Here is a 12611-nt window from a genome sequence, read left to right as displayed (position 1 = left end):
TGAGATCAGGGCTCAGAACCCAGGCACATCCATCCTCCCATCTGAACCTGTTCAGGTGGAGAATGAGGAAGATGGAACTGGTTAAATTATCCCCAAGGTGGGGGGTTCAGTCTTAAGAGAATTTAAACAGGAAAAAGTGGCAGGGACAGAGATGACATCTAGGGTGGGAGACGGGAGGTGGTCGGGCTCGGGAGGTGGTCGGGCTCAGGAGGATCCAACCTGAGAGCCCCCTCCCTGTACCTTCCAAATCTCCCTATACACTCCCTCTAGTTTCCCCCAACTTTTAAAATAACTATTCCTTCAGGGCCTTCTGGAAATAGATCAGGGCCTAAAATGAATTCTCCGTCCCCCCAACAACATCAAAAGCAATACAAGATTATTGACTTCACTAGTACTCGGAAATAAAAATTAGAATAGCAATAACTTGGAAGCGTTTTAAACGGGGGGATTGAATAGAATTTTCTAAAGGAATACAAAATTTTAGTGCACTGTTCTCTGGGTATATTCTGAGACTGAATGATTAAGATTTCAGATTAAAAAAACAATAACAAAACAACACTACAACAAGTATTGGTATTTTAGTCCTTAGAAATACGATGGGATGTTGGAACACCAAAACCAGCAGGAGGTGGATATACCAGGTGTCCACAGCCCCACACCTCCACACCTCACACCTTCAGTCTATACTCCGAGTTTGTATTTCCTGGTTGAAACAAGTAGCCTCCTGGGGGCTTGTTGGTCCTCTGTTGATCTGCCTCCTGGGGACATGGGCTGGTCATGCTGAGTCAAGGATTCTGCCCAGGCGACAGAAATGAATGGGTTCACAACCTTTTAAGTGTGTTGGCCCCCCAAACTGAAGCTCACACAAATCTGGCCCGTTTGTCTTGTGAGTAGAGGTGGATTTACCATAAGTCCAAGAAAGATTAGATTTTAGGGTTCCTTCCAAAGCCCTGGAAGGGGCCCCAACAATGAGTTCACATGGTCCTATGCTTTGTAAAATTTGCAAAAGTAAGATATTTTAAACACTATTGCTTCCTCTCCGTCACAGTTTCCCTTATATCCAGTGGCTCTGGAAAAGCCATGGGAATTTTGGGGAAGTTGAAATGGAGATCTGTTTAGTCTGGATTTAGGTTGGACTATTTATGTGGTTAGCTGTCATTTCTGTGCACAGTTAAGGTACCGCTAGCCATCCTGGTGCAGGAAAGGGCTTCCAGGTACACCCCTGTTGTCCACCAGCACCCTGGCAGAGGTTCAGGGCTAGTGGTCAGATCACAGTAGGAGAGAGTGTCCTACAGCTCCCAGCACAGGAAGTGTGTGGATCGTGGAGGAGAAACAAGGTGTGAAATGCACAAAGCCAGAAGCTAGTCTGTGGTAAGGTCTTCCAATCGTTGATACGATGAGTGGGAGATTTGGTTCATGCTGGTGCCTAGCCAAAATAGAAGTATTAATATCTCCCTATCAGGAATAAATAAATAAATTTAAAATAATAAAGCATACACAATTATACACACACATTATAATTTTGTCTTTACTGAGACAAAGATTTGGGTGCCAGTGGTTTATTTGGGAAGCCATCCCCAAAAGTGGGAAAGGGGAAGTGAAGAGAGTGACACTAGGCTTTTAAGTGGGAGAAAAGCACTTTGCAAAGATCCTGCTGAAGAGGGGCCTGTGAGCTTGTGACACAGCTGCTCCCATAACCGTTTCTTGAATGAGTTTACCCAAGTTTCTGCCTTCCTGAGCTCCCCAGGAGCAGGTGTCCCTGAGGACTTAGTGCCCCCCTTGGTCTCCAAACACCTGCTCAATCTGGAGGTTGAATGGATTCTCCTTTCCCAGGACCTGGGGCCACTGGAGCTGCACCTTCTTCCAGAAGCGATCTGCCAACAGCTGTAAAGCCACCTGCAAGAGAGAACCCAAAGGAGGACTAAAAGGGAAATTAAAACAAAGTAAAGAAGTTACCAGCAAGATTTACTCTATTCCTTGTGCAGTGGACAAACTCTAGGATGGTTCCCCAGGATTCCTACCTTTGGGTCTTTGTATGATCCCCTTCCCTTGATGTGGATGGAACCTATCACTTGGTTCTAAGCAATAGAACATGGTAAAGGTGAAAGAATGTCCCTTCGGTGATTATGTTACATTATCTAAGGCTCTGCTTTGCTGGCAGACTTGCTCTGGAGACTCGCTGATGGGCTGATGATGTAAGAAGCCATGTTGGAAAGCCCACATGGCAGGGAACAGAGGGTGGCCTCCAGCTGACATCTAGTAAGGAGTTGGGTCTTCAGTCCTACAACCACAAGGAGATAAATTCTGCTAACAACTCAAGTGACTCTGAAATCAAATCTTCCCCAGTTGAGTCTCCTGGTGAGAATGTAGATTTTAGCCTCTGAGACTCTAAGTAGAGAACCCAATTAAACTATGCCAGCACTCCTGACCCACAGGAAGTGTGAGACAACAAGTGTGTATTGTATTAAGCTGCTACATTTGTGGTAATTTGTTATTTAGTAATAGACAGCAAATACACTTTCTCAGAAAGGCATTTATTCACTTACCTGTGGATAGCTAACACTTACTGCAGGCTTAAGGCTTGGGTTTTGGAGGTGAACAGAAGGAATCCTTCCTTGAAGGAACTCCCAGCCTAGTGAGGGACCCAGACATGCAGAATGACACCACCAAACCCACAGGGAGGACTGTGAGGGATGCACACGGCTGGAAGGGGAAGAGGTGGCAACTCTGCTGGGTGCGAAGAAAGGATAGGTCCTCTCTGAAGAGTGTGGTGGCTGAGCTGAATTTTCAAGGAGGAATTCACCAGATGGATCATGAGGAAGGCAGTGTATGTGGTAGAGGACACAGCACATGCAGAAGCTTAGAGATGTGGAAGAGAAAGTCATGAAGGGGGACTATGGGTGCCTGGGAGATGAAGCTGAACCGGTCCCCGTGCAGGGCTGGGCTCCTGAAGGAGGCTGTGGGCACGGAGAGAGTGGTTGGAGTGCCAGGCTGTGGAATGTACAGGCGTAATGCACAATAGGCTTGTCCCTCTCTCTCTTGGCCTGATGCCCACTCTCCGGTTGCATTGTCGTATGTCCCTTTATTCACAATGGCAGCAGGATCCATTCTTGGTTGTTCGGTCCTCTGGCTTGTCATTAACATGCCTCTGATGAGGAGTCTTTCTCTGCAGATAATGCCCTCATTTAGCAAATGGGCCCTGGACAGGCCTTCAGACCCCAGATGGCTACATCTCCATGGGAGGGGGGTGTGGGGGGGGTTAATGCTGACTGATAGAGAAACGTGACTGCTGAAGGCCTCAGAGGGGAACACACTGTTCAGGGCAGATGCTCAGGGATGTCCCTGACTTTATACAGAAGCACATGGACATTGTCTTCAAAGGGCACATGCTGTTCATCATTCCAACAAGCAGTGCAGCCAGCTCCCTGTGTGATGCTGGCCAGCCCTCTTCAGCCTTCTTCTCTGGGCTGAAATCCTCTCATTCGCAAAATGAATAAATGATCTAAAGACTTTTGTGGGTCTAAATTGTGTGTAAGATTTTAGCAGTTGTTAGAAAAAAATAGAACTGGTTGAGTCGATACATTAAACATCCCCAGTATTTTAATATGTTCCTGAGCCTTCTGAGGTGGACCCCAAATTCCATCCATCCAACAATGTAATCTTGATCATATCCATGTGGTGTCTAACACACATACACACCCCACCTGCCACCAACACACACAACACGTACCACATACCACACACACACACACACCTCTCAGACCTAAAGAGGCTGATTGTCAAGCCAGCACGTTTCCAGGAACGGTCTGATCATCTCTCACACTATAAGCAGTCACGTCTTCAAAAACAGAGCACTGATTTTGGGCTGTTTTTCCTGCTACTTCTCAACAAAGTAGGCTGCTTCCAAGTCTGTGGAAAATTACTGGTTCTTCTTTTTTGTTTTTTGCCTTTCACTTCGATATACCTAAGCAGTCTTCCTAACAATTATGTGGTATCAATTCATTTGTGGTCATTTATTTCCCAATGTGAATTAATAAAGGAGGAGATGGGGGTGAGGATAAGCAGAGGAAAGTTAAAAGAGCTGAGGTTTGAGCATGTGGTAACTGTTTGCTTTGAAAGCAATTAGTTGGCTATCACTCTAATGGAGACTAAAATATTCATGTGTGCGTTGCCAATATTTTGGATCTAAAATGAGAATGGTATTGTTACTACTAAACTAGATACTTGTGATAAAATGACCTACTATAATTATTCATTCGTCTGAGAAACATTTACTGAGCACCTATTGTGAGCTTCTTATAACCAACCTCCTCTTGTAACTCCCATGATGCTCTGCACAGGGCAAGGCCCAGTCATCCTCATTACTCCAAGCGAGGTGTTCCTTGAACACAAATATCTTTTTTGCTTCCCTTTTCACAATTAAAAATGTTAAAGCAAAAAATTAAAGGAAAAAATTAAAGGACAATTAAGCAAAAAGAAAAACAGAATAAAATTTATCTTAATTATAATAGAGATAGTCACTGTTAACATTGAGCCTTTCTGAGGCACACACACATGCACACACACATTTGATCCCTCTGTAAATGTTTTATAATCTGCTCTTTTGGAGGTATAATTTACACACAGTAAAATGAACTCTTTTTGGTAAACAGTTCCATGAGTGTTGACAAATGCATTCAGTTGAGTAATCATCGCAACAATCTCTAATCTGCTTTTTATTTACTTTGCTCTATATTACAAACATATTTCTTTGCCACTAAAAGTAGATCTGTATCGTTTTTATTTGCGGCATGATATTCCATCAGATACGTGCAAGCTAATTTATTTCACCAATGCATTTTTTTCGCACACATCTCCCTAACATTTGTCCTCAGGACAGGGGTGGAGACAGTTTCCTGTTGCCAGTGTGCCCAACATCTGCAGCCCAGGAGGGGTTCACAGGCTGCCTCATTTACTAAACCTACTAGACATGCACACGGAAAGAAATCTGGTCCAGCAGAACACTAGGGAATGTGGAGTTCTGGTTAAGTGTAATATTCTGGTTAACAGGGTTAGGCCCTTCCTTGTCTCTTCCTTTGCAGTTGATTCAGCTGCCTGAGCTCTTGCAGGGCCCCAGCTGCAGAGCCCAGATGGTTGCCACACACTGGCGGTGCTGCTTTTGTCTAGGTGCCACTCAGTTCTAGCAGGTGTGGCCCATCCTTTGGGTAAGTCCACATCCGATGGGCACTGGTGCTGTTCTGCAGGCATCCCTGCAGCTCCAGTGCTTCTGTGGGGCATTGCCACCCACCCATCTGTCTACTGCTCTACTCAGAAGCCCTCATGGTGGCAAAACCATGTGATGGTCATTGGTCCACTGTGAAGTTTTCTCTTTGAAACTCTCATAGAAGGGGTGACAAAGTAGGGCAACTTAACACCCCATTGTCTTATATAAGTTTTTGGTGAAGCAGCTTTTTCAGTTTTTACTTGCAGCCCCTGATCTCCCTAGGATTCAGGCATGAGTCCACAGAGAGGGGAGTTGGGGGGTAGGGACCTGGTGCCATTTCTTCATTCAGCCCTTCGTGACAGCCACCATATGGCTTCTAGAATTTCTCTCCCTTCTAATGACAATTTAAAATTGTGCCACGCTTCTTTGCCTAACCACATTTGTATTTATGATGAGTTCTTCACCAGGAGAGTACCGGGCCCTCCAAGAAAATATACCATGTTAGATCCAGCCCACATGCTCATGATCTGCTCACATATCCAGACATGATAGAAGCCCAGCAGTGGTCATAGCTGGACATCATCTGTGATTCCTCCACATTCCCGCTTTGTAAGCTAACTGTATGTATTTTGCTACAAAAATGGAACTCTTTAGTAAGACAATCATAAAAACAAACCCTGAACAGTAACTACATTTTTGTAATATTTTTAAAGAATAAATGCAATTCAGAGCAAGAGTATATAGATTTCACCAACAACTTAGCATGACTGATACCTTTTAAGTTGAACTCTTGCTAAATTTAACTCTGGGCTTCTACCAGACCAAAGTAAAAAATCTACTGTGAACTTATTTTTCTTGAAGGGAGAACAATTCCAGGCTGTCTTGTAAGATTGCTTTTAAACACCTGCAGGGAAGCCCTCACCACAGGGAAGGCACAGTTTTACTTCTCTGGCCTCTTAATCTGTCCAGAAACACAGTCTATTGGACCTGGTTACTTTTGGTCCCAATTAATTTTACATTCGTAAACTTACAACATGACAGTGGTGTAAGACGTATTTAAAAACATTTAAGGAAAAATGTTACATTTCCAGCTCGAGCCTGTCTGCGCTGGTTCAGGCTGCCACCACCAAAACCACTGCTTGCCAGTTGGTGTATAAAGCAAACTAAACAAACATGGTCCCTGATGCCTGGGAGGGCCAGCCTAAGTGACTGTTATTTGAGGGTTCCCTGGCCCAGGAGGCCCTCCCTCCTCTCTCTCCCCACTGCCAGCTTAACTGCCTTTTTTGAGGGGCTCCACCAGTCTGTCAATGACCTTGGGTCCCAGGGGCTTACATGTTGAGACAAATAAAGACCTAGAGACTGTTAACTTATTTAAAGCCAATCCACTGATTATATATCTGATGTCTGCCACCAGCAGTGTATAAGGGTCAGGGCTCAAGAAAGAAGAGGGGATTGATGTCATGGAAAATTCACTGCCTGTAGGAAGAGTTTTAAGAGGATTGGTTTGAGTTGCTACTTCCATGAGGAGAGGAGAGGAGGCTGTTTTGCAGACAGCTTTGTTGCGTGAAGCTTCTAAGGCAGGAGGTGTTAGGAATGTTTAGCCAGGTGGTCTCAGCATAGCCAAGGAAAGCAGACTTGATGTATGTTCGTGGCTCTTGCAACGTTTTCTGTTTACTATTGTCTGATTTTAGGCCCAGAGATCTTTTACATACCTTTTCAGATACTTTGCAAAGATTTTAAAAAGTGGATGTTTAAACAGATAGAATTGCTACAGCTTCAACAGGTCACAAATCTGGGTCTCGGGTCTTTGCAATGATATTTCTTTTCTAAGAAAAACTTGCTTTGCATTTTGTCAGCAGTTTGACTGCTATTCCTAACTCTCGGATGCACCTGCTCTCTCTGGAGGCATCTAGCGATCTCCTAGGACTTCTTTCCAGCGGGTCCTGCTGAGATGGGCAATGGTTCCCACTTTGTGGTAGTCACACCTGCGTCATCCCTCTCCTTTGAGTGTGGTAGGACTTGTAACTTGCTTTTAAATTCTAAAATATGGCACAGGTGATGGAACGTTACTCTGTGATTAGGTTACGTACAGTAGTGACTGACATAACTGGCAGACTCTCTCTGTTGCCATTTTGCACCCATTGATGAAGCAGGTTGCTCAGGTGGCCTCTGAGCAACAACCGATTAGGAACTGAGACTCTCAGTTCAACAGGTCTCAAGGTAGTACGTTCTGCTAACAAATGTGAGCTTCCAAGTCAAGCCTTCCGATGAGACCCAGCCCTGGAAGACACCTTGATGGCAACTTGGGAGAGTCAGTGGAGCAGGATACCCAGCTAATCTGTGTCTGGATTCCTGGCCACAGAAACTGTGAGATAAGAAATGTGTCTCCGGGGCTTCTCTGGTGGTGCAGTGCTTGGGAGTCCACCTGCTGAAGCAGGGGACACAGGTTCTTGCCCAGGTCCGGGAAGATCCCACATGCCGTGGAGTGGCTGGGCCCGTGAGCCATGGCCGCTGAGCCTGCGCGTCCGGAGCCTGTGCTCCGCAACGGGAGAGGCCACAGCAGTGAGAGGCCCGCGTACCGCAAAAAAAAAAAAAAAAAAAACCACAAGAAATGTGTCCCCTACACTGTTGATGGGAATGTAAATTGGTACAGCCATTATGGAGAACAGTATGGAGGTTCCATAACAAACTAAAAATAGAGCTACCGTATGAACCTGCAATGCCACTCCTGGGCATGTATCTGGAGAGAAACATGGTCTGAAAGGATACATGCACCCCAATGTTCACTGCAGTACTGTTTACAATAGCCAAAACATGGAAGCAGCCTAAAAGTCCATCGACAGAGGAATGGATAAAGAAGATGTGGCACATATACAATGGAATACTACTCAGCCATTAAAAAGAATGAAATAATGCCATTTGCAGCAACATGGGTGGACCTAGAGATTGCCATACTGAGCAAAGTAAGTCAGACAAGAAAGAGAAATATCGTATGATATCGCTTATATGTGGAATCTAAAAGGAAATGATACAAATGAACATATTTACAAAACAGAAACAGACTCACAGACTTAGAGAACAAAGCTATGGTTACCGGGGTGGGGGTGGGGGGAAGGGATAGCTAGGGAGTTAGGGATTGACATGTACACACTACTATATTTAAAAAGGATAACCAACAAGGACCTACTGTATAGCACAGGGAACTCTGCTCAATGTTATGCGGCAGCCTGGATGGGAGGGGAGTCTGGGGGAGAAAGGATACATGTATACGTATGGCTGAGTCCCTTTGCTGTGCATCTGAAACTATCACAACATTGTTAATCGGCTATACTCCAATAAAAAATAAAAAGTTAAAAAGAAAAAGGAATGTTGTGGTTTTTAAGTCATTTGCTATGCAACAATAGATAACTAAAATACCTTCTCAGTCTTAATTCTCTTTGATCTTTATTTTTCTTCGTAACTTGATCCCTTGGGCCAATCTCATCCCTGCCAGTGTCTCCTGCTCTCAGCTAGAAGCTGGTGGTTCCCAAACCTGTGTCTCCTGAGATCAGAACCCATAAATACGATCTAATGGCTGGATACTGTGCAGGCACCCCAAATTCAGCATGTTCAAATCTGCTCCTTCTTCTGAGTTCCTTGACTTTTTATTTTCACCTCCTTTCATCCAGTTGTCGAATCCTGTGAGTCGTCTCACTCCCACCCACCAAATCCAATCAATCAGCAAGTCTAGCATTATATATATTTCTTAAAATTCTGGTTCTACATTTTGGAAATGAGATGAAAAAGTAAAGTGGTTGTCAGTCTATTGATAGACAGGAATTTTTATATGCTTATTTATTTTCCATTAAAATATAAGTAAAGAATTTAGATGGTGAATATAATCTGGCTCAAAAATTAATATCTATCAATCATAAATTTGAACGGTTCAACATAGCCCATATTTTTCAATGGGCTGTTCAACATAGCCCATTCAACTGGAGCAGTTGAATCAATAGTGGTTATGCACTCCCCCCTGCTTCTCTAGCAGGTTTTAGGAAGAAACAGGCCAATAAAATACAGCCTGCTCACCCCTTGGTGGTGAGGGGCCAGTATCAGCCATTTTTGCAGATGTACAGGATTGGTGAGGGGGCACTTGAAAAAGGTCCGAGTCTACTCTTTTGGTTGGTATTATGTCTGTGCCATAAGGATGAGGCCCTGAGAATCAGCCTTGCCCATCTGACTCTTTCAAGATGGAAAAGATGTGGACCCCCATAGCTGCCCCATGGTCTAGAAGGATCCCCTCACACTGCTTCTGCTGTAGGGCACACCATCGGGAGGCGAGTACGCAGGGACAGCCAGCGGCCCCTCTTCAAGGCTTCAAGTCACAACCCCGTCCTGATGGTGCTCACATCTGTAGCTCCAGCTCAGATCCCTTCCTGAGCTCTAAGCTCGTATATTATCTGCTGCAGGGACATCCCCATTTGGACATCCTAGAGGCTCTTTAAATCCAACAGGTACCAAACTCGTCCTCAAACCACCCTATCCCCCTAAAGGTGTTCTTGACCTCAGCAGGCAATGAAATCATCTATCCGGTTTCCCAAGTCACAAAAGAAGTGTAATGCTTCGCATCTCTTTCTCTTTCACCTCGACATTCAATAAATGACCATGTTCTGTTGATTCAACCATCCGAATCTCTCCCATACAGGCCTTTCTTCCTCCTCACTACCTCTGTTCAGGGCCTCACCCTCTTGTGCACAGGAGTGCCCACACCCCTGCTAGACCGAGCCACTCTTCATGCTGCTACCACAGGTATCCTTTTAGAGAACAAGTCTAGGTATTTTTCCCTCTTGCTGAAAAATCTTCAACGGCTCTCTGTTCTCCACAGTTGAAAAGGTCGAACCCTATTCAGACGTTATGTGACCTGTCCCTGAATATCTCTCTTGCTCCTTCTCTCTCCACTCCACTCTCATGTTCTATGTCCCAGCCACACTGAAGCACTTTTATTACCTCCAATGTGCCATGCTTCCTTTCGTATTCAGGTCCTTGCCCTTGCACTTTCCTCAGCTCAACACTTTCTGCAGTCCCTCCCCTCTTCCTTTCACTTGACTAGTTCATGGTCTTAGTTCTGAGTTCCCTCCTCTGAAACTCTTTTCTTGCACCCCTCTCTCCCATCCCGTCCCCCATAATGCTCCCACAGCATCTGTGCTTGCACAGTTGACTACTTTTTATATTTAATTATCTGTTTATTTATCATTCTCCCACTCTACCCTATAATCTCCTTAACCGGCAGGGGTGGTTTCCCGTTCACCCTTCTCACTGTGTTTGATACCGCGTAGGCACTCAATAGACATTCTAGGACGGGAATTTGCCATCTAGACTGCTCAGCTCAACATACATGATAACTAGGCAGGTTTTAGGCATATCTATCCATTGTCAGCCACTTTAGATGTGGCTCCACCACTGTTGCCCACTCTATCACCCACTCTCAGCATGTGAACAAATCTCTCAGGAATAACATAAGATTATGACACACCGATTTTCAGCTTGTTTTCTTTCCGGTACGTGGGCCTCTCACTGTTGTGGCCTCTCCCGTTGCGGAGCACAGGCTCCAGACGCGCAGGCTCAGTGGCCATGGTTCACGGGCCCAGCCGCTCCGCGGCATGTGGGATCTTCCCGGACCGGGGCACGAACCCGTGTCCCCTGCATCGGCAGGTGGACTCTCAACCACTGAGCCACCAGGGAAGCCCCTCAGCTTTTGACTCTGTTCTCAACAATCAGTTAACGGCGAAGCTGTTTGAGTGCAAGGAAGAGCCCCAATTTGACAGACCTCTAACCCTAATACTATTTTAAGAGTCAGGGACAGAACTGTCTTTTGATAGATCAGACAAATATGTCCCGAGGGATACAACAAAGCTGTCTTTGACCCTCTTCTTTTTAGTTTGTTCCTCATTGCTCCCTCTCTGACCGTCTCCTCTTGTCCCCATTCTCTGTAGAATCAGAAGGGTAAAATTCTGTAATGTCCAAAGAATGACAAGAACTACTACCTAATTATTGCCAGAAAGCAGGTCTCCACATTAATTATTCTAAAACCAAAGACATCATTTTTTTTTTGGTGGGGGGGCAAACTCTAATATTTAACCAGCTTCTAGGCAATAATTCTCTTGGATCAACCCATCCAAGTGATACACAGGAAACAGATATTCTGAGGCGCATTACTTAGATTGTTTGGGTTGTTGTTACTTAACACAGTAAGATGCGCATTTAATACTCACTTTAAAATTTACCCAGCATCTCTGAGACTCTACTGTCCATCCATCTGATCGTGGAATGGCACTCTTCTTTTTCTTTTTAGTTAATTAATTAATTAATTTTTATTTTTGGCTGCATTGGGTCTTTGTTGCTGCATGCGGGCTTTCTCTAGTTGTGGCGAGCGGGGGCTACTCTTCATTGCGGTGGCTTCTCTTGTTGCGGAGCATGGGCTCTAGGTGCTCGGGCTTCAGTAGTTGTGGCACGTGGGCTCAGTAGTTGTGGCTCGCAGGCTCTAGAGCGCAGGCTCAGTAGTTGTGGCTCACAGGCTTAGTTGCTCCGCGATATGTGGGATCTTCCTGGACCAGGGCTCGAACCCATGTCCCTTGCATTGGCAGGTGGATTCTTAACCTCTGCACCACCAGGGAAGTCCCTCTTCCTTTTCTTTTGAGACAGTTCTTAGCCCTGCCCATGGGTACTCATGGCACCTAGAGCTCAAGGGGAGGGAGGACTGTGATTCCTTTCATGCTTCTTAGGGGATGATCAGCCCTCCCTGTGGCCTGGCTGACCATGGAGATCAAGGCTACAAGGAGTGCTTCTCACATTTGGACCCTTGTCAATGCCACAAAGGCCGCATCAGAAAGACGAGAGCCACAGAGGATTGCCTGTGGGTAAATGGCCCATCCCTCTTGCAGGGGACTGGCTTTCAAAATGTTAGAAGCAGCAGAGCTACTCCCCCACTTCTTTTTTCTATTTTTTATACAAAGAAATATCGTGAGCAAGTCCAGTATGTAGAACAGATAAAAGTGGAACTTCCCTGGCTGCAGCCAGGACAATGGACGGGGGAGGGAGAGGGGACAGAATCCCACCGTCTAGCTCCCCTTGCTCTGTGAAGAGGCCAGAGTAGAACTACTTTCCAGATTGTTCCTCGGAATTCTAAATGAGAAACAGCTCTTACTGCAGGATAGTGCTAGGGACACTGTTCTCCTCTTGTATGGTTCTCCTTTTTTTCTAGAAGGATCCATAGAAGAAATTTCTCACAGGGCTCACTTCCAGGAGTCCTTCTGATTTTTTTTTTTTTTTGAGTACTTAATTTATTTTTTATCTTCTTAAGGCTATGACTTATGCCCTTCTTTGCATCAGCCGCTTAGGAAGCGTGGAGCTGATTTTGTGGGCCCTTGCA

The 12611-nt window shown here is 45.2% G+C and overlaps 1 protein-coding gene across 2 annotated transcripts in view; it reads right to left on the bottom strand.

Annotated features, from left to right (window-relative positions):
* Positions 1 to 1612: 1612 nt before the first annotated feature.
* AOAH (acyloxyacyl hydrolase) overlaps positions 1613 to 12611 on the bottom strand; it is a 173168-nt gene continuing 162169 nt past the window's right edge. For both annotated transcript variants that reach the window (XM_060156020.1, XM_060156023.1), the window contains one exon: positions 1613 to 1896. In XM_060156020.1, coding sequence (XP_060012003.1) covers positions 1768 to 1896 — 129 coding nt within the window. In that variant the 3' untranslated portion in view covers positions 1613 to 1767. The remainder of the gene's footprint in view (positions 1897 to 12611) is intronic.

Source organism: Lagenorhynchus albirostris, chromosome 8, assembly GCF_949774975.1.
Source record: "Lagenorhynchus albirostris chromosome 8, mLagAlb1.1, whole genome shotgun sequence".
Lineage (NCBI taxonomy): Eukaryota > Metazoa > Chordata > Mammalia > Artiodactyla > Delphinidae > Lagenorhynchus > Lagenorhynchus albirostris.
Note: the sequence above shows the minus strand (reverse complement) of the source record. Positions and strands in the feature narration are given on the sequence as shown.